The sequence below is a fragment of the Tiliqua scincoides genome, chromosome 12 (assembly GCF_035046505.1).
Source record: "Tiliqua scincoides isolate rTilSci1 chromosome 12, rTilSci1.hap2, whole genome shotgun sequence".
NCBI lineage: Eukaryota > Metazoa > Chordata > Lepidosauria > Squamata > Scincidae > Tiliqua > Tiliqua scincoides.
In genome coordinates, this window is record NC_089832.1 from 17,560,717 (window position 1) to 17,587,356 (window position 26,640).

Consider the following 26,640-nt stretch of genomic DNA (forward strand, 5'->3'; position numbering starts at 1 on the left):
GGGGCAGCCTGCAGGCAGGGAGGAGGCAGCGCGTGATCCTGGGGATTGCGCTGCTGCCTCCCCCCTCCCACCCACGCAAGAACTTGGTGGCTGTCAAACACTCCCAGAGAGTTTGAGAACCACTGGCCTACTGGAATCTTTGAGAAGAATGCTTGAAAGGGATGATGGTTTTTTTAACTTCCCTTCAGATACTTCCAGGTGATGCTTTATCCTGCGATGGTGTTTGTGGTTCCCTCTAAGTGAGGTTCTCAAATGACAGAGTTGGGTGTCTGTTGGAAGGAGGTGCAAATGGAAGCAGTGGCCACAATCCAGAGGGCAGTATGTGCAAATCTATGAACTGTTCATGCTTGTCTGTACAGGGCTATAGAAATCTTTGGCAGAATGCATAGGGCAGTGATTTTCAACATTTTTCATCTCATGGCACACGGACCTATGGTTTTCTCTACGGTATTTTTCTCTTCTGATGTCACTTCCATCTTTGGGGAGACTCTTCCAGGTTTTGTGGCTCTATTTCTAGGGCAACTGTCTGTCGTAATGAAATAATGCCAGTGGAGGAAGAGGAGCAGACAATTCATTACTGCAGAAACAGACACTTCCTTACTACAGTTGCCCTAGAAACAGAACTGCAGAACCCGTAAGAATCTTCTGGAAGCCAGAAGTGACATCACAAGAGACAAAGGCCATAGAGGTCAGTGCATTGTGAGAAGAAAAACATTGAAAATCGCTGCTTGAACCCAGAAGAGTTAATTTTCAGCAGCTGTGCTCCAAACTCCAACAGCACACTGATTGAAAAATTGGTGGTGTAGGTTGATGTGTGTTCTGTATTTCTGTGAAAACAGCGGATACTTGAGGGTAGGTTACACTGAAGATAAGCTATCTTTATAGTGAGACCATTGATCCCTCCAGCTTGTATTAACTACACAGGTCAACGGCTGGTCTCTGGGGTTTCAGCATGGTCTTTTCAGGGAGAGGGATGGGGTGTGCAAAGCCAGCAGCACCCCTCCTCGGGGGAGAACCCAGGCTGAGGTGACTGGGTGGAGCATAGTGCCCAGGCCATGTGCCCCTCACACTCTGCCCAAGTTATACCTGAGTTTTGCCCTGCCATGTCTAGTTTCATGGTGAAGAAGCTGTTTGAACCATTCACTAACTAGGCTATGCTGTAGCTCCAACATTAGATGTGATGGGGCAAAACTGGTATTTTTGGAACCAGCATCCCTGCTTCATATAAAACCACCATAAATGTTGAAAAGTTTTTCTGCCCCTCAATTTCACAGGCCTGTGACTTAGAACAAGAGAGAACATTTCACTTGGATTTCTTATCAGGTGGTGAGGCGATCCTGACACTAGATTTTCAGCACAAAAGGCTCATGAAAACTGGTGGTGCAAAGAGAGGAACTATAGTCTACTTCTCTTGTTTTAAAAAATCATTTCCCAAATGGTGTGCGTTAATCTATTGCAACATCGTTAGTAGTCCCGATACCAGATCCATCGCTTGTTAGGGAGTGCTCCATTTCCATCATGCTTTGAACTATGCATTAGGCAGCTGATTCTGGAAGCGTTCACTGGACCACACCTTTTCCGAAATCAGATGAAACTTCCTCAGCAAAGGACATTCAAGAGTTAAGTCTGTCTTGCTTTCAATAAACCAGTTGCTCAGGTGTTCCCAAAGATATACTTAAGAGTTATTTTTGGTTACCTAGTAACAGGAAGTTTTATTTAGGCAGATTATGAAATCAAGCAACCCCCCACCCCCAGCTGTTTAAAAAGATAATATACACGCATTCAATTTGTGCTGTTACGAATTGAGCAGCTGCACGGCCCCCAGAGGCCTGGCATGTTAATGGGAACAGCAGTTGGAAGAACGAGCTGGTGGTGTTTGCCAAGAGAAGGTGGTAAGAGTGTCAGTGGCTTCCTGCAGTTCCTGGTAGGGTCTCTCTTATTCTGGCATGCCTGGCCCCAAATCAGACCCATATGGCCGGAAAGGAAAGGGGGGGATGCCAGTAGCCTGTCGCCAATTGATCCTTCTATCTGATAGACACAATGAAGTTAGGAGAAGAAACACTAATCCTAAACTCTTCCACCTCTGCTTATGGGGTGTTTGCAACAGGGTCCTCTTGCACTGCTGCTGCTCCCTGGCCCACACCTTGTCTGATGTCTATACTTTTGGCATTAAATTTGAGTAGAGGTGGAGACAGGAATAGCCCGAGATGTTTTGGTGCTGATTCAGGTGTGATGTCCAACATCGGGATGTTCCAGAGCTGGGTATGCTCTTAATCCTCTACCACAAGTAACATCCATACCAGTGATTTTCAACTTTTCTTCTCATGGCACACTGACCTCTATGGTCTTTGCCTCTTGTTACATCACCTCTGGCTTCCATGAAACGCTTCTGTGTTACGTAGCTCTGTTCACCGGAGGCCCTGCCAGCAGGGGAAGAGGGACAGAAATCCCTTACTACAAACAGTTGCCTTAAAAACAGAGCCACAAAACCCAGAGGAGTAATTTTTCAACCGCTGTGACAGAATCTCCTGCAATGCACATGTGGACCTTTAGCGGCACACTGGTTGAAAATAGCTGATCTACACAGAACCAAACACGAGCAGCTCGGAAGAACAAACTGAAATTTTCATTCTTTTCGTAAAAACAGTAATGTTAAAAAATATTTGCCAGTTACTTTTACTTCACTGCCTTTTTAATGTTTAACAAGCTTGGAATTGACTCAGCAGAGAAGGACTGGCTTGTATAAGTGAACATTAATTACAGAGGAAGGGCTCCAACCAAGGAATAGCAGAAAGGAAAAAGACATACAGTTCAGTAACGACAACAAATAATTACTAGTCCTGACACCACGATTACTATTTCTGCTGAGAAAATGTAAATGTAACGCAGGGAGAGCCATGCGCGTGTCTGCCTTGCTTCAAGTCTACAGGCTGGGAATGACAGCATGGAACCCAGTTCTCAACAGGTACCTGGATTGAGAGGGGTGCAGAGCACACAGCATGTAATTCGGAGACAGCCAGGCATAAAAAGTTCCCGTGAAATCAATAAGGCATGAAACAGAATTGTAACCATAAACCTTAGTGTTTCTAATGGGATTCAGGCACACTTAATAGTCTCTGGTTGGGGGAGAAGGGAATACAGTGAGGCTTCCTCATCTGGGAGTTTGGCACCTGTGGATTTGAGTCAGCGTAGGTGCCAACCCTGTGGCTGGAAGGCCTCAAGAACCTCCAGGAGGTCCTGTGAGGCATGGATTTGCCTGTCTGTGGTCATCACTATCCACCAGGAGTCCTGGAACAGCTCCCCATAGATACTGAGGGCCCACTGTAATGCATGAAGCATCTCAGAGCTGGAAATATTCCAGAGGCAATGGGCGATGCCGTTGAGGTCCTGTAGGTGGGTCTGAAGAAAGGGTGCAATTCACAAAAGAATGGCACAAGGAACCCAGTTGATGCTTTAAAGATTAAGCATCTTTCCCCAAGTCTTTGTGTTGATTTCTTAGTATGGCCATGTGAAGAAATGCCTTAAACCAAAGAGTGCTAAATTCCAAAGAGTGCAGCAGACACATCTCAAGGCAAACGAGCATCGGTTATACAAAATGCCAGTTCTGCTATGGGTGAAGGCCACCTTTTGGTGTTCTGCCTTTGCTGGACAGTCCTCCAAAACGTCTCTCTCCCTCCCAATTGTGCACTGTTCCTGATTTCACCAACAGAGAAGTTTGAGGAAAAAGTCTTACTCAAGCTGCATCATCAGAATAAAAAGAGTCTTTAAGCTGTCAAGTCCTCTAGGAAAGTTATAAAAATCCCAGCAGCTCCAGCCTCCTTAGTATGTCTTGTCAAATATTTGCAAAGAGATGCTTGATTGTTTAGAAGTCTCACACCAGTGCTCAGTGCCTAAGATTATCATTTCCCCCCTTCCTTCTGAGTAGTTTGACACTGGCTTCGTTTCTCACTAAGCCTGTTATCACTTCAGACAGCAGGGATGAAAGGTGGCTTCATCACTTGAAGCTTCTATTGTGCAAGTCACCTCCATCGACATGAAAAATGAGCTTTTCAGAGGGAGATTTGGCTATAGCACCACTTTCCTTGAGCTGCTAGTTTTCCAAGTGAAAGGAATCTTGGACAGAGAAACATTCAGTCATATTGGTCCGCGCACACAGACTGAAATGGTGCCATGCAGATGTTTATTCTCACAGTCAAAAAGAAACTGCCTTTGCGTGGATCCAAGGGAGGGGTTAAGCTCCAGATTCCTGCACAGCATTTGGTGCTCCATGAATGGATCGCAGAAAAGAAGACTTCCTTTCTGAGACCGCAGGTGTTAGCTGCAGGGGTCATCTGTTTTAAGGCTCCTGAAACTGCAAGCCTATCTCATGGAGGATAGATTTCTGGCCCAAAAGGGTTCTTGGCAGAGCGATAGTTGACAATGAAGAGTGGGTATTTTGTGGCGTGCATACATAACCCACCTGTGTTCTGCATCCTTGTCTGCAATTTTCTTTACAATAAGACCTGATTTGGCAACCATGATTTCTGTCCAAAAGCATTTGCTAAAGTACTCCAGTTGACCATTCTTCCACTTGTGCCTCTACTTCATGTTATGCAGCTATCCTTGTGCAAGGGGTTGGACAACTGCTGTTGAGGGCATTTCAAAATGCATTTGCAAGTGCAGTTTTCACCAGTTCTGGGAATGATGTAGAAAAAAAAAGGTCACACATGACCTGCATCACTCCTGGTTAAAAAAAAAACCAAAACAGTTATGTGTAGGAGTCCTTGGCGGTGGCGGCAGCATTACAAAAAATATTCTGGAGAACTTTCACAGACTTGGGATAAGAATCGGACGGCAGTGCGTTCTCCTGAAAATGCATTTCTTTCCCCTTCTCCCACAACCACAAATGTCCATCGTAGGCGAATGCAAATAAGAGAGAAGGAAACTGGAATTCAAAGAGAGAGAGACATAAGAACGCGCCTGGTTGAAGGGTAAGTCCCATTCTCCAACCCTAATTAACTTCATTAATCTGTTACTCCTACGGATACACCTGCACATGATACAGCACCAATTGCTTAAAATGGGCCCTTAATATCTGCAGGGGATTAATTCCAAGATCCTCTGAAGATACAGAATTCCATGGATAATTGAATCTGTTGGGGGGGAGGGGAAGGTGAACTGGTGTGGCACTGCAACAACTTAACAATAACAACTTATTGGGCAGGAGGTCTGGTCTAGAGGGTTGAGCCTCCATTTGCCTGAAGATAACATCCGAAGGTCGCCAGTTTGAGGCCACCGGCACCCTGAACGGCGAGACCCTGAAGCAGCTGACAAGCTGAGCCGAGCTATTCCATCTGCTCTGAGTGTGGGAGGATGGAGGCCAGAATGTGCGACCAGATCAAGAAGGAAACATCTGAATGTTGTGGTTTCTTGAAAGATAGAAACCTTCTTTCAAATTGTAAAAATCCCTACGGGGATTTAAATTGCCTGCCTATGTAAACCGCCTTGAATAAAGTCTAAGGAGAAATCTGAGGACCAAGAAAGGCGGTACAGAAATACCTGTATTATTATTATTGTATTATTATTTGTTGTGTCCTTCTGAGGCCCTCCTTGGGCTTGAATCTACAGATGCTGAAATCCACGGATGTAGAGCCTGTGATAAGGAGGGCCCACTGTACTATAAAAAACTTAGGGCAACACTAGTCACATTCTGATCTAAGTGTCTGTCCAGGCCATGGCTTCCCTCCTGGTTAAAAACCATCAGTTGGGGAGGGAGTGCTGGAGCAAAGAGATCCCAGTTAGCAGGGGCTTTTCTGCTATGGCCCCTCAACTAGGGCAGGACCTGACATTATAAAGAACATCTTCAGCTTGGCTGAGATCTGCCACTGTTTGTGTCCTCCAACCAAAGCATTGCTTCCCTTGTGGCTGTCTCACCTGTTGTGATGAAACTTGAACATTTTGTACCTGACTTGTTTTCTAATCTTCCCCACCATCCCCTTTTCCCCCCTTATGTATCATGTTACATTGGATTCTGTGGATCGGGCCTGTGACATTTTCTCTTAACTTGGAGGCACAATTTGCTAAAAGGAGCAATAAGACACTATGGTAGAAGAACGCTAACGCTGCTGTTCTTCACACCCTATGGAAATACTGGTGTGATATTTCTTGGAATATACAAAATACTGGTTCCTAATGACAAGATTAATCAGGAGTGTTGGGAACAATATTCCTCAACTTTCAAGCTATGTCTCAACTGAAAGACAATTTGATGCAAAGGATGCGTATGTTGCTGGCTTAAGAGCATGTTCATCAACCAAGGACATCAGCTCTTTGAGTTGATGTTCCCCACAAGCTTGTGTACACCAAGCATGTGCGATACCACCAAACTGCAGCCCTCGTGTATGCCATTTCAGTTGTTTATGAAACAAGATTGACCAAAGGGTCGGGTTCACCTGCCACCCAGTCATAGTTTTTTGTTTTAGCTCCAAGACAACATTCTTACCTGAGTGAGTTTTGTACCATCAGCCTGCCCAAAATGCTACGTCTCCATTTCTACCTCCAGAGTGGAACCTTGGTGGTAATCTAGGCAGTGAAGCAAAACAATTAGTTCAAATAGCGCAGTTTTCCATTGGTCACACCCCCCCCCCCATTCCTGGAGCTGCTTTTTGAAAAAAGATATTGGGAGTCTTGCACACTGAAATCCCATATGACTCCTAGTTTAGCACTGAGTGCAATCCTATAAAGTTCCTTGACTAAATGGGTTTTTCCCTGCCCAGTGCCTGGGACTTGAAAGATAAGAATCAAAAGGAGGATGTACCTTTCAAATTCTATTTGTAGACAAAAAAGAATTGTAGATGATTCAAAGCCACTAATCTAATAAAAGACACAGGCCCACGTACTGTGCACAATGGGTTATTTGTTCTGTACTCTAGATGCTGCAGGAAGAGAGGGAGGAGATGCTGCCCCAGTGCAGGTCACTCGTGGGAGCCAGTGCTGAAGTGAGCCACTCGAGTACATCCTGAGCTCCTGGAGAGAACATGTTCCCAGCAGTGCTGGTGTTTGAAGTAGGAGTCTTGAGGGAGACAGCTTATTAAATTTCACAATGAAGCATCCTTCACAAATAATCTCTGGCGGAGAACAATGTCACTGCTAGAGCAGACAAGAGCAGAATGAAAGACGGGCATTGTCAGGAAGGGAAAGTGAGTCTGGCCACAATCCCTTTGAAATGTCTCAAGCACGTACTGAGACGTCAAGGCATCCTGATCAGCTCTGTGGAGACGAGGGTGAGGAGGGGGGCAGTGTGGGATGCAGGAGCATTTGGGGGGAGAGAAGGGGAAGACAGCTTCACAGTTGCTCTTGAGTCGCAGCACTAATCATTTAGGCAGACTTCAGATGCACTGAATTTGTCTAGGACAGAAGGCTTGCTGGGATCAGTTGATTTCTTTTTGCAGACTGAGATAGCAATGAGGCATAAGGCTAGTTCAGGTGGCTCCAAGCATTTCACAATAAATATGAATTGTCACCCATTGTTTAAATAAGAGACACTGCTCAATCATAGCCACAGACAGGAGATATCTACAAATAATGCTTTCCTTTTCATGTGCCTTGCCTTCAAAAGGTTATGCCACACTCAATGGGTCAATCTTTCAAGTGTAGTAAAAGTCTCTGGAACCCATAGCATGTCTTGCCTTGGACGAACTAAACATCCAAAAGTAGGTGGCAAGGTTTTGGGTTTCTAAAAACCTTCTTCAACCTGGGTGTTGAGCAGAACAACTATTGGGGATGGGGAGAAAAAGCTGGGCATGGTGGGACAGCCCCAAGGTCTGCAGTGTGTAACAACCTGACCATGGAGTGCAGGAGGTGTGATGCAGAGAGAAACAGCGTGACACTAAATTTGTCTATCTTGGAATGAAATCCTACTGTACGGTAGGCCCTCCTGATCTGGAGGTTTGGCACTCTTGGATTTCATTCAATGCAGGCATCGAGCCCACAGCTGGAGGGCCTCAGAACACCTCCTGGATGCAGCCAAAAGGCACTTCCGGTCGAGTTCAGGAGGTCCTGTGAGGCCCTTCTGCGGATTTGATTACCTGTGGAAATCTGTAGCTGCAGAGGCCCCTGGAACGGATCCCCCATGGATACTGAGGACCCACTGTACTTGGATACTGTGTAGTAACCACGTTTAGGGTTGCAACCTTAACTAGATTAAATCGCAATAGATGCCAAATGGATTTCAAATTGCAGAGGGCTGCTGGAATGAACATCCAATAACAGTTGTCAGAAAACGTCTTTGTAAATATAAAATCCAGCAGTTGCTTGGATCTGCCTGTTTTCTCTGTTGGCGGCCCCAGGCTAACACAACTCCTCCTCTACACTCTGCCTGCTGGGGGGTGGGCACCCACACTTTCTGTCCTTACCGTGGCTCTCATCATCCAATCTGTCTTCTTCCCATTGCTCTTCGTTTGCTAGCAGTGGATTCCGCGCCTCGCTGTATGTTCTTGTCGGGAAGAAATGGCCATCGCCCTGACTGCAGAGACAAAGGCAGAAGTTCCATTGAAAAAGGAAGGCGGGCTCTCTTTTTTCCCCCAGTAGCACCCATCCTACTCCAGTCCACCCCTGGTCCATAAGAACATCAGAACAGCCCCACTGGATCAGGCCATAGGCCCATCTAGTCCAGCTTCCTGTAACTCACAGCGGCCCACCAAATGCCCCAGGGAGCACACCAGATAACAAGAGACCTCATCCTGGTGCCCTCCCTCGCATCTGGCGTAGCTCCACCATTTCTAAACTCAGGAAGTTGTACATGCACATCATGGCTTGTACCCCGTAATGGATTCTTCCTCCAGAAACTTGTCCAATCCCCTTTTAAAGGCGTCCAGGCCAGATGCCGCCACCACATCCTGTGGCAAGGAGTTCCACAGACCAACCACACGCTGACTAAAGAAATATTTTCTTTTGTCTGTCCTAACTCTCCCAACACTCAGTTTTAGTGGATGTCCCCTGGTTCTGGTGTTATGTGAGAGTGTAAAGAGCATCTCCCTATCCACTCTGTCCATCCCCTGCATAATTTTGTATGTCTCAATCATGTCCCCCCTCAGGCGCCTCTTTTCTAGGCTGAAGAGGCCCAAACGCCGTAGCCTTTCCTGATAAGGAAGGTGCCCCAGCCCCGTAATCATCTTAGTCGCTCTCTTTTGCACCTTTTCCATTTCCACTATGTCTTTTTTGAGATGCGGTGACCAGAACTGGACACAATACTCCAGGTGTGGCCTTACCATCGATTTGTACAACGGCATTATAATATTAGCCGTTTTGTTCTCAATACCTTTTCTAATGATCCCAAGCATAGAACTGGCCTTCTTCACTGCTGCCGCACATTGGGTCGACACTTTAATCAACCTGTCCACCACCCCAAGATCTCTCTCCTAATCTGTCACAGACAGCTCAGAACCCATCAGCCTATATCTAAAGTTTTGATTTTTTTTTCCCCAATGTGCATGACTTTACACTTACTGACATTGAAGCGCATCTGCCATTTTGCTGCCCATTCTGCCAGTCTGGAGAGATCCTTCTGGAGCTCCTCACAATCACTTCTGGTCTTCACCACTCGGAAAAGTTTGTTTTTATTGACTTTTTATTGACCATGCAGTATAGAGTTTGCTTTTGTTGACTTGTGCCTAAGAACTTCCTTTCTGCTTACCTGGACACGACAGGAAGCAGCCAGAGCCTTTTCTCCACTCCAAACACCTGCTGAAGATTCTTGACCAAGCCGAGGTTGAATCCGTTTTTATCAGGGCCGCTCTGAAACACAGGGGCTGAGAATGCCTCTGTGGGAGGAGAAACCACTGGTTTGCTTTCTTGCCTTTTCATCCTGCCCTCCCTCCTAAGAGCAAAAGATGGCCTTCCTGGTTTCCCCCTTCCACACTTGTCCTCCCACAGTGAACTGAAGGTTTGCAGCTGCCTTAGAGCAAGCTTTGTAGCAGAGTGGGAACTGGAACCCCGGCCTACCTTCAGGGCCAGCACAGCCATGAGGCCAACTGAAGCAGCTGCCTCAGGAAGCAGACTGTTAGGGAGGATGCCCACCTCTACTTCCTCCACTTGCCCCCACTGGGCTGGCACATCACTCAGTAAGGGCAGGGGCAGCATTAGGCACACTGCCTCAGGCGCTAGGAAGTGTTGGGTCAACCCCACTTGCTTGTTCTGACACTCTAGCCCAGTGATTTTCAATGTTTCTCTCATGGCACACCGATCTCTATGATCTTCGCCTCCTGTGATGTCACTTGCGGCTTCTGGGAAGCTCATCTGGGTTCTGCGGCTCTGTTTCGAGCGATTTGACAGACAATTCGTTACCACAAATGGTTGCCTGGAAACAGAGCCACAGAACCCAGATGACTCTCCCAGAAGCTGGAAGTGACATCATGAGAGGTGAAGACCATAGAGGTCAGTGTGCCATCGGAAGAAAAATGTTGAAAATCACTGTACTAAAGCATCTTGGAGACACAGAGTAAGGCCTCACACGGGAATCTTAGCATGTGGAGAGCCTTAGCCTGAGGTTCACATGGGAACTGCTATCCATGTGGGAACTGCTGCCTCCTGCTCAGGGCCTTGTGATGCTCACCCAACACAACATTTGCATTGCAAGTGCCACCCTCTCTGTTGCCCACCTAAGCGAGCACATCAGCAATACATTTTCTGACACAGAACGGTCACTTCAAAACCCAGAAACAAGGTCCCTGACCAGATAACCTTGCTGAGTCTGCTCAGGATCTTACCTAGCGTGGATCTGTTTCGACTGACGAGCCAGCAGTGGTAGCCAAAGAGGAACATGAGGCTTACGAAAAACATGATGGCCACAAAAAGAAGGAAAAGGATGTGGAACTTGGAACGGCTGTTGTTGAGCTCCTCCTGGGAGGGCAAGTGGAAGAGAATGAACATGGGGACGGACGGACAGGACTCAACAATGTTAAAACTAAAGTGTTCGCAGGAGCCTTCCCACCTCTCAGTAGAGGAGGCTTAGGACCCAGAAGGTGATCAGACTGGGTGGGAAGAGCCAGGAAGGGAGGAGGGACCAGCCAAGGCCAGTTGTATATAAGGAGAGGGCCAGGGATGAGAGAGGGCTGGAGACTCCAGAAAGCCAGCTTCAAAACCCTGTGAGGCTGGAGAAGGCCTGGAGGCTGCAGCGTAGCTACAGGGGGTGCTGTGCAGTAAGTAATGCGGCACTACAATGTCTAGTGTAACTGGCCCCTCCCACTCACCATCGGAGCTATTCGAGGCACTGATGGCCATTGCCGTTGCTGCCCTGAATGGCTATGACGGTGTGTGTAAGAAGCCTGTTGCACAGCATGTTGAGACACCTGCAATACTTACTGCACCACCACCCGGTAGTTACGCTGCTGCCCACAGGCAGAGTAGGATGCTGTTAACCCCTTCCCTGCCTCTGCTCTGAGGCCCAGAGGAGGACAGCTCAGAGAAGACAAGCCAGGTGGGCATGGCCCTGGAAGCCCTACACAGCGCTGTCCCTACCTGGGTGATGACACTCAGGTGATGGGCAAGAGCCCATGACCCCTCCTTTCGCTGTGCTCCTGGCAGATCTTTTTAGTATTTTAAAATTGAAAATGGCATTGGGTGCATTGCCAGAAAGGGGGTTCACCAAGGTCATTCATCAACAGTGCATAAAAGCAACCAAGATACCAACACTTACTGTCCAATACTTGATGAAGTACTTGAATACAGTTGCGGCGATATACAAGCAGTACAGCAGGGAATATGCCAAGAATAGCAGGAAGAATTTGTAGTTGGAAAATCCAATGCAGTTGTTCACCCTGGAGAGCAAAGGATTTTTTTTTTTTTGAAGACATGTTCAGGGTTACGGCGCTGTGAGCAAAGTGAGAAACCAGGAGGAGTGCTCTCATCGCCTTGGAGGAGCACAATTGCGCAGCACAGTCGACTTCAGAACTAGCCTCCAGCAACAGCGGTGCTCAGGCATAACCCAATTTGCTTTTTTTTTTTTTTTTGCTTTTGTACTCTTGCACAAGGCACACCTATGGAAAATATGATTCACCTGCTGTTAAGATCAAAGTCCTACAGATAACACTGGCCAGTATGGCACGTGAGTTCTTACCTAGCGTGGCACAGGTAGTCCGCTCAGATGTGGGCTTAAAAAGCCTCCAGGCGGGGTGGGGGGTGGGGGTGTCCAGCTCTGAGGTTTGGAAGAGGCACTCAACAAAACTAGGATATTGATTTACTATCATCTTTCACTTTCATCCTGGCATGGAGCAAGAATAAAACACTACTACTACTTAGCACTTCTATAGGGTGTTGTGAGTGTCACGTGTATTAAGGCCGGGGGCAGAGCGACCCAGAACGCCGCCTCTCCTCTTAAAAGAAAGGCCCACATGCTTACCATGCTCATATGCTGCAGTGAGACCTGGGAGGATGGGACTTCCAGCTTTATTTCCAAGGACAGTGTAAATGAAACTAGAAGCCTCACATTTCCGGGATTCCTGGCAGTGTGCAAGGAGCATGGAAAGGACGGGAATGATGTGCTTCGCGCTGGTGTAAGCGGGAAGGAGATGGGGTGGCTTGATTTGGCAGCAGGGTGAAGAGTGGTGGTGGAAAGTACTCAGAATCCATCACCCCCTCAGACCCTTCACAACCTGCTTCAGATGGCTGCATGGATGAGCTGCACTGATTATGGTGATGTAGTCCTTGAAATCTCCCAAGGGAGGCATGTTTTATCACCTCCATCTTTTCACCAAGTAAGTATTCATGGTAGAAGCCAGATTGGCACCAAGAAAGTTCTAACTCGTGGCTTAGTGTCTTATGACCCAATCCTATCCCCCCTCCCCTGCTGCCGAAACTAGTGTTCCAATGACAGGAAGCTTTTTATGGCCTGCTGGCAGTGTTGGCTCACCAGTGTGAGGACAGAGTGGCCCCACGTGTGGTGAGGGACCACCAAAAAAGGTAAGTCAGTGGGGGAGGCGGGACAGGGCGGAACAAGATGGCAAAGGGGAGGTGCTTTTGGAACAGGGTTACCAAGACATGATTATGTGATCAACCCTCAGATTCTTTATCAGGTCTTGCCTGGGAAAGAAAAAACAACCACTCATCCTGCACACATGTTTTTGTAACTGAAAGGCCCCCCTCCCCGAAACATTCTTTCTGTTTAATGAATGCACAGGAGCCCGTCACTTACCAGGGGCAATGGTGATCCATTTTCAATACACACCTGCAAAAAAGAGAAAAGGAAAAAGGCCACAATGAAGGAAGACCTTCGGGGAGCAGAAACTTCTGTCTCGAAGACCTGAAAACTAGATTCTGTTTGGTAAATGGAAGTGAGCTGCAGGACAGGATTTTCCCTGGCTCAGATCTTGCCCACTGACAAGCTGATGGGGAATTCTCACGCAAGCCACTCTTACTCGAGTCTCGCACTGCAATCCTAAACATGTCTACTCAGAAGTATGTCCAACACCTCTGGGATTAAGGGCACAATCCTAACCAACTTTCCAACAATGGCATACCTATGCCAATGGGATGTGTACTGCATCCTGTGGTGGGGAGGCAGTCACAAATGCATCCTCAAGTTACGGGAACATTTGTCCCCTTACCTCAGGGCTGCATTGCAGTTGCACTGGTGCTGGAAAGTTGGATAGGATCAGGCCCTAAGTCTCATTGTGTTCTCAAGAAAATGAGTATAGGATTGCAGCCCAATGCTATACACCTTGACATGGGAGTAAGTCCCACGGAACTCAATGGGGCATAATTCTGAGTAGGCACACGTAGGACTGTGCTCTAGGTCTTCCTGCAAGCTGGAGATAGAGATGCTGTTGGGTGCGGGGAGGTTCCTTTCTGGTCCAAAAGCAGCTTGTACATTCAAAACAAACACAGGCAACCATTTTGATAGCACAAAATGAGGAACATGTTGTATATCCCAGAGGAAATAAATCCTTCCAAGCCACAATACACTGAGTAACGTTCATCCCTTGGTCTCTGTCTTTCTCTCAAAATGGAATGTGCTCTGGGGACGTCACACTCTCCAGCTTTCTACATACAGGTGGGTTTTCTTCCACATGCCGTGGGGTCAATGATTCCAAGTACTTACATGGCACAGACTGAGCAATGGTGGCAGCGGTCGGGTTTGATGAGTTGGCATCTGTCACAGAATCGAATGGCTAGAAAGGGATACAGAAAAAAAATAAATCACAAACTGGATTCTTTCACAGCACATATGAATCAAGAAGTCCCCCATTCCAGTCATAAGGCACATTGAGGTGGAAAGAACAACAGAGGCACCAGTGGGGAGGCCTAGGCAGGTGGGCGCTGGGCCTCCATGCTGATCGGAGGAACCCTGGGAGCCACTGGCGGTAAATTCCCCGCCGAATGGCAGGGAGGCATTCTGAGGCAAGGGGAGGGTGGGGCGAAGGGGGCAAAACTGGGCAAGAAGGTGGGCCGTTCAGGTCTGGGAAGGAGGTGGGGATGGAAGCAGGTTGCTGCTGCATCCTATCCTGCCCCCCTCCTGTGCCAGAAAGCCCAACACGGGTCAACTCAGATCTGTACCAGCGATTAAGCTTTTTAAGCACACATTTTGATTGCTTTCTATTCTGCCATAGAGATCTCAAGTCGATAATAAATTTTATCAATACCTCTACAGATTAAAAACATAAGAACAGCCCCGCTGGATGTGGCCACAGGCCCATCTAGTCCAGCTTCCTGTATCTCACAGCGGCCCACCAAATGCCCCAGGGAGCACACCAGCTCACAAGAGACCTGCAAGGCTTCCTGGGAATTGTAGTTAAGAACATAAGAACAGCCCCACTGGATCAGGCCATAGGCCCATCTAGTCCAGCTTCCTGTATCTCACAGCAGCCCACAAAATGCCCCAGGGAGCACACCAGATCACAAGAGACCTGCAAGGCTTCCTGGGAATTGTAGTTAAGAACATAAGAACAGCCCCACTGGATCAGGCCATAGGCCCATCTAGTCCAGCTTCCTGTATCTCACAGCGGCCCACCAAATGCCCCAGGGAGCACACCAGCTCACAAGAGACCTGCAAGGCTTCCTGGGAATTGTAGTTAAGAACATAAGAACAGCCCCACTGGATCAGGCCATAGGCCCATCTAGTCCAGCTTCCTGTATCTCACAGCAGCCCACAAAATGCCCCAGGGAGCACACCAGATCACAAGAGACCTGCAAGGCTTCCTGGGAATTGTAGTTAAGAACATAAGAACAGCCCCACTGGATCAGGCCATAGGCCCATCTAGTCCAGCTTCCTGTATCTCACAGCGGCCCACCAAATGCCCCAGGGAGCACACCAGATAACAAGAGACCTGCAAGGCCTCCTGGGAATTGTAGTTAAGAACATAAGAACAGCCCCACTGGATCAGGCCATAGGCCCATCTAGTCCAGCTTCCTGGATCTCACAGCGGCCCACCAAATGCCCCAGGGAGCACACCAGATAACAAGAGACCTCATCCTGGTGCCCTCCCTTGCATCTGGCATTCTGACATAACCCATTTCTAAAATCAGGAGGTTGTACATGCGCATCATGGCTTGTAACCCATAGTGGATTTTTCCTCCAGAAACTTGTCCAATCCCCTTTTAAAGGCATCCAGGCCAGATGCTGTCACCACATCCTGCGGCAAAGAGTTCCAGAGACTGACCACACGCTGAGTAAAGAAATATTTTCTTTTGTCTGTTGCTGTGACCCTGCAGCCCCACAAGAAATGTTTCCAATGGGGCCCCGCAGCTCCTAAGGCAGGCACTGCCCGGATTGCGCTGGCAGCCTTCGGCACACAAAACATGTCCTCTAGTGTCAATGCTGCTCAGGTGTGAAACAGTGTCAGGCTTCCAAAAGTACCCAGCGGCCGGAGACAAAGGCACCAGATGGTCGCACGGCATCCCGCACTTTTCTTACAAATCAGGAAAGCCTTTAAGGGATTTCCTGCCCACCAAGAATTCTGAAAGAAAATCCTGGTCAACTTATACAGTACTATTCCCTCCACACTAAGGTTCTTAGCTGCTAACTCAGGCAGTAGCCTTGCAATGGCAGGAGGGATGCACATTGCCAGCTTGGCTACCCACATGCGCTGCTCAGACAGACCGTTGGACACGGCCAGAGCCTTCTGCACCACTGACCTCCATTCCCCGTCCTCGTGTACACGGGCAACTTCCGCGCCATTTCGACAAGGATCTGCCTCTGCCCCTCGGGTCTGTCTTCGTTCTCGTACCGCTCCTTGTCGCAGTAAGACATGTGGAACTGGAAGCAGAAGACAAGTGGTTGTGTGGGAGGAAGGCTTCCGACACAACCCTTGTTTGTAAGGAGACCACTGTCCTCCCCCCCTGCTCTGCATGAAGGCTGCCTTGAGAAGAGCCTCTTCTCGAGAAAAAAGCAAGCCAGCATTTAGTAAGAACAAACCTACTTGCTGGAAAACGAAGAAACAGAAAGTTGGCTATCCAAAAATGAAATAATGAAAAAAGAAGAGCATGTGAAAAAGTGTAGGTAAATCAACATAAATCAGGGAATGTTTGTTCAGACACACATTTTCCTCACCGAGGGTCCTCTTCACCTCTCACATGACTACTATCAGACTAGATCTGGGTTTTAAAAAATTTTTTTTGTCCCAGGAAAAAAATAATACAAAAGATCTGCCCAGAAGAAGCAACCTGGGCAGATCCTTGAATAGATGCTGGGCGGTTGGGCATACTACTTTACAAGATACTTGAAAAATCGGCAACAATGGTGCATTCTGTCTTAGGACAGCATTCCCCAGCTGGACACATAACCCACTCCACTGGTCTCCGCAGGCCTCAGAATGTCATGTGGAAGTGAACAAAAGCGACTTCCAGTTTGCTTTTGCAAAGAATTCTGAGGCCCGCAGAGGCCAGCGGAGTGGGTCACAGGCCCGGCACAGAGACAGAGAGCCTAGTGTTGTGACTCAACGTGGAGGACAAGGTGAGTCACGGCACTAAAAAGTTTAGAAACAGCTGACTTGGGTTCGCGTCTGCCCTCTCCATCTCCCCTTCCTTCTGCCCCCTGCTTTCTCTGTTTGCTCTCCCAGTCTGGCGTTCTTATCCTTGAAGAAACCTGGGCTCAGGCACTTCCTCAGGTGGGCTCGGAGAGGGAGGTGGGTCCCTTTTACCTGTTTGCCTGGCTGCTGCGGGGGAGTGAATATCGACTTCCAGTACGTCCACACAAAGAACACAAAGATCACATGAAATACGATGAGGTAGGCAACTACAGGAGAAAAGAGCAGTCTGGCATTAAAGAAATATTTCTGTATTTTGGGGTCCCACCTATGATGGCGCAGATGCCACCTGTGATATCTGATACTCTCAATGCCCCTGTTTCCGAGCCCCTGCCCCCGGGGAAGCTGCCAGTTTTGCATTACAGAAATTTCTGATGTCAGCTGTCACTCTTGTTATTCTTCAAGTTTCAGCTCCCTCCAGAGGGTCTCTGACAGTTAAATCCAGGGATTGGATTCATCATATCCAGCGGTATGAGTAGTGGTGCAGCTACGCCACCTGGGGCAAAAAAAGCTAACACCACCCCACACAAGCAAAACCAGAAGTGCATTTCTAAGGGCTCTGGCGGACCCTGTAAGGCCTTCCAAGGCTCAGGGAGGCCATGCACATCCTCCTCATGCTGCTTAGAAAGTCACTCCCCTGATGCCCCCCCAGGTGTAGCACCTGGGCAACTGCCCTCAAGTCTCCCCCCCTTAGCTACGCCACTGGATATGAATTTTCTGAAAAATTTTCCAGGACTGAAATCATTTGGGGTCTGATTTAGCAAGTCTGATTTATGCTCAGCAAACAAAATTTTAAAAATACCTTGTTAATTCTATCTGCTATGTAAATACTGCAGAGTTTTTCCAACAGCCGAAAGTATTTGAACAGAAATAATCAACTGGGGGGGGAGACTGATAAAAAATACAATAAATGAGTTTTAAATATTCTAGCCAAACAAACTCAGAGATTTGAAAATTATTTTTGTTTGAATGTATATTTTCAGACATGACCACCTAATGGTGTACCCTTCCATGCATGATTTAAATTTTAAATTTTTTTTTTTTAAAAATGAAAATAACAGAAAAACTCTTAACATAATAATTTTAGAACATCCAAAGAGCTATGCGTTTTCATTTACACATTCATATGCCTGCATACGTCCTTGGGATATTCCTCTGGCAATAAATTAATTATAAGTTTAGGCAGTTTCAATTTGACTCAATATTATTTTACAATTAATCTTTTTGGAATGGACCAATTTTTCATTCTAAATTCCATTAAAAAGAACAATGCAGGCGATAATGAGGGCCAAGTACAGCTCATGTCAAAACAAACACAGGCAATGAAAAGGAAATTCAGTTCTAAAAATGAAAACCGTGTAGTTTTTGAAATCGAAAAAATTTCCATGGAAAATATATAGCAGCAGCAAATGTATAGAAGTTTTTTTCCACCCCTCCTGCATCATTAATCTTGCCACACTAGTGCACCTATGTAGAAATCAGGGACGTGCGGGGAATTGGGAGGCAGGTGAGGCAGTGCCTCCCCACCAGAGTCCTTTGAAAAGTGTTGCCGCTGAGGGCTCTTTGTGTGTGGGTTGTGAGTGCTTGAGGACCTCCCACGATGGTGGCGCTTTTCAAAGGACTCCAGTGGGGAGGCACTGCCTCACATGCCTTCCCACTGACCACACGTACCTGGTAGAAATGTGTGTGCATGAACAGTACACAGAATGGCTGTGCAGCATGGCCTTTCCCAGTTTGAAGAGACACTTTGCCAACAGTCTGAGGCTAAGAGGCAAAGAAGGAAGGCCCATAGCCAGGGAGACAGACCAGGGACAGACTGCACTTGCTCCCAGTGTGGAAGGGATTGTCACTCCCGAATCGGCCTTTTCAGCCACACTAGACGCTGTGCCAGAACCACCTTTCAGAGCGCGATACCAGAGTCTCTCGAGACTGAAGGTTGCCAATACTGAATATACTGAACAGTAAGGCACAGCAGAGGTCTATTTTTTAATTGTTGAGGACAGATTGAGTGACGACATTAGGAACCAAAACAGCAAAGTTCCCCCTTGGCTTTTAAATCAGTGGAGGATACTTTGGGAGTCACACATGCAGCTGGTGGAGGTCAAAAACCCTGCCATGCACAAGGATGTCTCAGGTGGTCATCTTCTGTAGGACAGCAGGGAAATCACAAGCAGGACCCTTTCTTGTTGGTGACATTTTGGAATGTGGGGAGAAGAATCCCAGCTTCCCAGGATTGTTTTAAAAAAATAACAGAAGTCTGAAGTGACTATTTGAGAACTTAATATGGGTAAAGAGCTATACAGGTTGAGACTAATTATTCAAGCACTCTAGCAAATCAATTTAAGAAACAAAGTTTCTTTGCTCCAGTGATTGAAAAACAGTCTTGCTGACCTTTTGACTCTAAGATAAGAGTCATTAAGAAGACAATCCATCAGCACTTCACTCAGCCCCTCCCTTCACCAATGCAAAATGATCCCTTTCTTTCACATGCTGGGGGAAGGGAGGGGTCCTAAGGAGAGAGGAGGATTGATGGATTGTCACCCAGCTGCCCTCTCTCTCTCTCTCTCTCATTAAGGAGGCTGTTGTTAAAGGACTGTTCAGTTTTTAAAACTGATTTTAAAGAGGTGCATTTTCCCCTTCTCCAGGGATCAGCACATTCCTTCTCATTTGCGGGGCCATTTGTGTTGAGTCAAATCCATGTATAAATAAACCGTGTATAGGCTGGACCTATATACTGGTTGGTCCTCCTGTTTTGTGGGTTTGGGGCCTGGGCATTTGACTTACTGTGGGTCCCGCATCTGGTCTTGGTCACCTTCCCCTTCCTTTGGAATTAAAGGTGACTTTCCGTTGCACATTTTAAAAACTGGTTTTGCACAAAGACACAACATCATAAATACTCACGCACCTTTTTCTACGGAATTGGTCAGGGTTACTGAAAGAGAAAACAAAGACACAATTACACAGTAAGCAGAAATTCCTAGGGGGGGCTCCCCAGGAAACTCAGTGTTTCTATGAAGTGAAAATTTTGAGAATACACTCATGCAGAACATGACTGGTGATCCAAAGGAACAAGCTTCAGCAATGGAGCGCCTCCGTTCACCTGTTCAATCAAATGACCTCCATAATAAGCAATTCAGTCATTTTGGTTCTTTTCCATTTTCTGCTACTACAAACTACAGAGCACACATAGACCCCCTATTCATATGCAGGGGGAAAGAAGCCACTTGGAACCCATGGATTAAAATGTGATGCAAATGGGCAGCCCAATCTTAACCTGTGTGGGTGTGATGGGGCCACACTGCTGTATCCAGAGCAGCTGAGGAGCAGGTTGGAAGTCTCTGGCTAAGGGGATATTTTTCCCCTTACCCCGAGTAATACTCCAGGCTGCCCTATGGGGCTACTTGCATTTGTGCCAGTTAGTTTGCTGGCACAAGTCCAAGCAGCCCCACATAAGGCAACCAGGCCTGAGGAGGAGGACAGGACATGGCAGAAGCCTGCTCCAGCAGAAGGCCTGCTTACACGTGAGTAGTCAAAAGGCATTTTATGGTACTTTTATGACAGTTAGCTCCGGAGTAGCAGCTGTTGCGCTGGTACTAGCAATCAATAGGACTGTGTTCTGAATTAATAATAGATATTGCTGTATGCTGCTATGGTAGCCCTTGTGGGGGCAAAAAGGCAGCTCTCTCTCTCTCTCTCTATCCTCCAGTGGAACTGTCAGTTGTGAGATTACACAATCTCCTTTAACAACCTCATTTGCCTCATTTGACTCCTCCTTGGAGCATCAATCAGCTCTGGATGTCTAGAGATGACTGGGGGTCATTAACTTCCCCCTCCCTGTTTGTGGCGAATCCAATCAGAATAGAGGACACTCCTCCCCCCCAAGCTGGTTTTGGGTAGACAAAATGCTTGCAAGGAGAACTCTTTAGTAAGTATTTGCAGGTACATCAACTTTGACTCTGTGGGTTGTCACTCACTGAAAGCCATTTGACCCAACCTCTACAACGGAAATCACATCTTCCATACCTCCCACATGCCTAATGTTGTAGTTCATGTTTACTACAGACTCAGTGGCTGCTGGAGCATGGCTCACCACTCAGCCATTCCAATCGCGGCCATGAGCGAGAACGCCAAACAAGGAGAAATGTACTTGATTATATGGTTGGCGGTGTTCATCATGAGTCCAGCTAAACAGACCCAACCCATACAGCTGTGCAGGTGAAGGTTTCCTCACCCAGCCACATTCCACTCATATCTAGATTACATGGTATTGCTGCCTTCATAGCCACATTGGCTCAGACATGCATCTGGTTGATTTCAAGGTGCTCCTTTCAAAGCCAGAATGATAAAATGGAAGCGGAAATCAGAAAATGATTCAGAAAGCAGAAAATGTAGGCTTGTGAGGTGGTAGCACCTCAAATCTGGCTTGTTGAGTTTCCGCAGCTGTGCTGCAAAACTCACTTGCAGGTCTGCTGCTAAACCTCCCTTTTCTACAAAAAACAGGGCTCTGATTGAGAGTGGATTGCCTGTGAACTGGTAAACTGGGGCCATTAAAAGGCTTAACACACCTATAGCTCACCTGTGGGCCTTCCCTGCACACGCTGAGTACCTGTGAGACAAAAATGTGTCTTTCACATAGTGTTTCTCCCCACCCCTGATTTAAGGATAAAACTGCAGAACTATTTTTTCAGGCTGTTTTAAATTCAGGTGCGCCTGAAGTGTGTCACAAGGTCTTGCCATGGGGGGAGGGGGGGGAGAACCTGCACAAGCAAGAGTGCTCCAGATTTCTAAGGGCTAATTAGCTGCTGTTGATTCCTACAGCAGGCACCACAAAACCCAGGGCCTACTTGAGGGGGAACTGATGTTTTTAGCCTCCTGGTTCGAGGACAGCTTGTTCTTTCCCCTCTTTCTGACATGGCTTCACACCCTGGCCAGCAGCACGTTCTTCAGTCTCATGCTGGGGCAGCGTCTGCCAGCCAGTTGCTCAACGGAGACCCCTCCAGAGCTGTGGATTTCGTAGCCAAATCCCACAGCAGGGGTTGCAATGTTAAAGGGAGGAGACCACCAGCCACATTGATTCCGGCTCCTGTCTGTAGACTGAGCGAAAGACAAAGGGCCTGAGTCAGAGTGCGTTCCACACCGCCTGACATGTCTGAAACAGATCACGCCACCGACAGAGAATCGCTCCGACAGATAGACAAGAACAACTGGGCCGGTTTGGCCAACTCCTGCGATATAGTTAAAATAATTTACTTTCCAGCTAGCAGACAGAAATGTGTTCAGAACTGTAACATTCACTGCAGATACACCAAAATAGAGAACAATGTTTAGTGCAACAAATGTTGCAAACGGACTGCAAATGTGCATACAGATTAAGATGTACTTTTAACCCAATGGTGTGTCTTTTGCACACCTTGCCTGTCATTCATTCTGGGGGGGGGGGGGGCTTTATTTAATCCTCAGCTTTTATTGACTAGCAATACTGATCAAGCCTTGAATAACCAAACTGAAAAAAAAAATCAAGTTTAGACTGGTTGCTATGGGGTAAACTGGATTCACTTTGCAAGCAACAGAGCAGACAGCCCTGCAAAGCCCCTTTTAAGCTGGTGCTTTCATCTGTCCCTTCTGCGGATTTCAATTAAGATCTCTCCTCCTCTCTGGGGGATCAATCCATCCTTGGCGGTGAACACTACAAGAGAGCTAAACACCTGGAATGACACCACTGCTGGTAGCCCCTTCCAATAAGGAAGCTCCCCTAAAGAGAACTGTTTCCACCAGCCACCTAAAGATTCCCTTCCTTTCCAGGCAATGTCACAACTGATCAAGTCCCAGCTTCTCAGTCCCATAAGGGCATGCCTCAGATTGTCAAGAATGTCTAGGGCTGCAATCCTAACCACACTTTACTGAGAGTAAGCCCCATTGAAAAAAATAGGACTTACTTCTGAGTAGACTTGGTTAGGATTGCGCCCTAATGGCTTAATGTTCAGGAAGAAGCAGGTGGGAAAAAGCATTCCTTCCAGGAGCCATTTGAACTACACCAAGCTTCACTAAAGCTCAGAACCAGCACTTTGATTTGGGCTCAGGAGTCAACGCAAGTCCCAGCGCAGGTGTCATACAGTTTCCAGGGCTTGTGAACACGAAAAGAGCCCTGCTGGATCAGGCCAGAGGCCCTCTAGTCCAGCTTCCTGCAGATGCCTTGGGGAACACACAAGAGACCTGCATCCTGGTTCCCTGCCTTGCATCAGGCATTTAGAGATAGCTTTGGAGAAACTGGATTGCATCAGGCATTTAGAGAGACTTGGAGAACCCAAAGGTTGCGTATACCCATCACGACTTGTACCCTGTGATGGACTTCTCCTCCATCAATCTGTCCAATCCCCCTTTAAAGGCATCCAGGCTAGACATCATCACCACATCCTCTGGTAAGGAGTTCCACAGATTAATTACAAACAGGGTAAAGAAATATTAAGTTTTGTTCTAACTCTCCCAACATTCGGTTTTGGTGGATGTCCCAAGTTCTGTTAGAGGGAAAAGAACAGCCCTCTATCCAAAACCCAAAACACACAAGGCAGCCCTTGGTGCTCCCCAAATCTTCCCACCTTGCAAAGAGCAGCCAAGGAAGGGAAACAGGTGGGGCCGCTCCAAGCACAGCGCTGTCAAGTCCTGCATGCTGCATTTCTAGCTTTCAAGGAAGGAGGAAGAGGATAAAATGTTGGACTGCTGCTTTGCACACACAGCCTAGAGCAGTGGTTCTCGCACATTTAGCACTGGGACCCACCGGAAGTGATGTCATGACCAGAAGTGCCATCATCAAACAGGAAAAATGTTAACAATCCTAGGCTGCAATCCTACCCGCACTTACTCAGGAGTAAATCCCACTGACTGTCATTGTTAAAAGAATATACATAGTAGCTTGTTCAAAACGCAGGTCTGTAACATTTCCCCAAATGCAGTCACATACCAGGGAAGCATCAAGTCCGGTATAATAAAAATAAAATATTGAAATGAATGGGGACCCACCTAAAGTTGGCTCACAACCCACCTAGTGGGTCCCGATCCACAGTTTGAGAAACACTGGCCTAGAGAGCAACTACTTCTGGCCAGGGTTAACCAAGACCTTCATTAAAACCACAGTCTCATGACAGCCAGCCAGCTGGTTCCCCTCCAGCACCCCTGCCTGTCCAGTCCGCTTTGAAAGGCATCTAAGACTTCAGGTCAGGTGCCATCACCACTTCAACATGTGTCAGGGAGTTCCACAGACTAATGACAGCCCAGCCCCCTTTTAAAGTGGACTGGACAGGCAGGGCATCGGTGCTTCCACCACCACCACATCATGTGTCAGGGAGTTCCACAGAGTGATGACCCCCCAGCCCCGCCCCCACGTCCAGCCACTCCCATCCACCACCCCTCTCTGTCCAACCAACCATCCAGGCCAGATGCCACCCCACACCCAGTGGCAGGGAGTTCCACAGTCCAATGACAGCCGGCCCCTGCCCAGCCCCCCCCAGAGAGGCGCCCAGGCCTCCAGGTGCCACCCAGTGGCAGTGAGTTCCGCAGATCCACGACGGGCACGGGCAGGCAGCCCCCCCGCTCACCCAGGCAGAGCTCGAAGACGTAGGCGTAGTAGGACCAGAGCACCACCAGGGCGATGATCCCCACCGGCACCCAGCCCAGCACGCGCTGGCAGCAGCGCAGCCCCCGCGACAGCGCCGCCATCTTCGCCTCCCGCCCGCCTGCTCGCCCGCTCGGCCGTCCGCACGCCGGTCTGGCTTGCTTCCCTCCCTCCCGTTCGCTCGCTCGGCGCTCGGCTCATGCGCCTGGCGGCCCCAAGAGGCGCGGCATCCCGGCCTGAAGGCAGCAGCGTCCGCACCTCCGGCTCCCGAGCGACAGCGGGCTGGACCCAGGTGCTGCTGCTGCTGCTGCTGCGGACGCTGCGCAGGGCGGGCTCCGCCTGCGACTCCTGCTGGGAGGGGAGGGAAGCGCAGCTGGGCAGCCTCGCCGCAGCCCGTTCTGTGCACGCAGCACTGCAGGCGCCTGTCTGCGCCTCCCGCTCTTCTCCCCCCAGATCAGTGGGGCTCTGCCAGCCCTCCTGGCCCATGTCTGTCTGCTCTGCCTTTTCCTCCCATCTGCACATTGGATTGGGGGGGCACCACCCACCCCTCCCTCTGCACCTTGAATTGGGGGGGGGGGCTTCTATCTATCTATCTATCTATCTGTCTGTCTGTCTGTCTGTCTGTCTGTCCCCCTTGTCCCTATATCTGTCTGTCTGTCCCTCCCTTTCTCTCCTGTCTTCAGCCATGTGATTTCTCAACCACTAATGCCCCAGTTTCCCTGACTTTTTCCCCCACAAAAAAGTGTCACATGTATATTTATTGTTTGTTCATCACCTTCCTAATAAACACGAAGAAACATGTGCAACTCTCCAAGGTCTGGGAAAGAAGGGCTCTAGGTGAGAGCATTGGCTCAGCAATCAATGCTGAGCACAGCGAGCTTCTCTAAACCAGCTCTGCTGTTCTAAAAGTGTTCTGTGTGTTCACCTTCAGAAATCTCCAGTTCCTCTGTTTGTTCCCAGTGGAGGCTCTGTGCTTCTAACAGTGCATGGCAGGAAGATGTTCAATGAGTGCACTTTCTCTCCTGCCTGCAGTTTCTTCAGGGTTACAAGCTACACACATGGAACACTAACAGCCCAGTCAATTTTCCAGCTCCGGTGCAACCGCAATGCAGCCCTGGGGTAAGGGAACAAATGTTCCCAAACCTTAAGGAGGCCTCTGTGACTTCACCCCCAACACAGGAAGCAGTGCATACCCCATAGGCACAGCAGCACTGCTGCTGGAAACTTGGATAGGATTGGGCCCTAGTTCTTCTATGGAAGTGCAGGAATTTTGCATATGCGAAGCAGCCCTGGACAGACAGAAGGGAAAGATCACGTCCAGCACAGCAGTGAGCTGAACCAAAATGCACGCAGCAGCATCAGCACACCACTAGAGGTTGCTGGAGTCCACACAGTAGCCCTTGGCTGTAAGTCTAGTCCAGAATTCAGTGGTTGAATCCTGTAGAACACACACCTGTGTCACCAGTACAGTGTCTCCTTCTTTAAGATCTGAAAGGCTCCACACGGTTGGATCAGTTCACTTCTTGCACTTAATAAAGTGATTAACCCAATAGTTTGATTTACAGGCCAAGCGTATGTATGTTTACTCTGGAGTAAGTCCCATGGACTTCCGTAGCCCAGTGTTTCTCAACCACCAGTGGTAGTTGTACCACCAGTGGTGCTTGAGGTGGTGCTTGGTGGTATTCACAGGACCCCATGCCCCTGCTACCTTGGCAGCAAGACCAGCATTGCAGCGCAACAAGCAGCAATAGGAGGATCAGATCAGCAGGCAGAGCTCTAGCGCGCACTTTCTGTGTGCTTGAAAAAGCCCTCCAGTCTTCCCTGAGCAGCTTACTAGTGTTCGTTGCATTGTGTCTGGCCTTACAGTTCAGAAGCGATTATATTATTGCCAGTTACTTCTGGTGGTACTTCCAATAGGTGGACTATGCAAAGTGGTGCAGACAAACATAGCCCTTACTTCCAAGTACATGGGGAGGCTGCCTAAGGTTGCAATTATATGGATGTTTTCCTGGGAGTAAGCCCCACTGAACACAG

At 48.1% G+C, this 26,640-nt stretch overlaps 1 protein-coding gene across 1 annotated transcript; it reads right to left on the minus strand.

Annotated features, from left to right (window-relative positions):
* Window positions 1-1,758: 1,758 nt before the first annotated feature.
* ZDHHC15 (zinc finger DHHC-type palmitoyltransferase 15) lies at window positions 1,759-24,711 on the minus strand. Its single transcript, XM_066639957.1, has 12 exons — window positions 24,590-24,711; window positions 19,903-19,929; window positions 17,112-17,206; window positions 16,108-16,228; window positions 14,075-14,144; window positions 13,169-13,201; window positions 11,675-11,795; window positions 10,746-10,878; window positions 9,674-9,800; window positions 8,394-8,503; window positions 6,482-6,561; window positions 1,759-4,924 (listed from the first exon to the last, which is right to left on the minus strand). The coding sequence occupies exons 1-11, from the start codon at window positions 24,708-24,710 to the stop codon at window positions 6,518-6,520; spliced, it is 1,002 nt and encodes a 333-aa protein (XP_066496054.1). The 5' UTR covers window position 24,711; the 3' UTR covers window positions 1,759-4,924; window positions 6,482-6,517.
* Window positions 24,712-26,640: the final 1,929 nt, after the last annotated feature.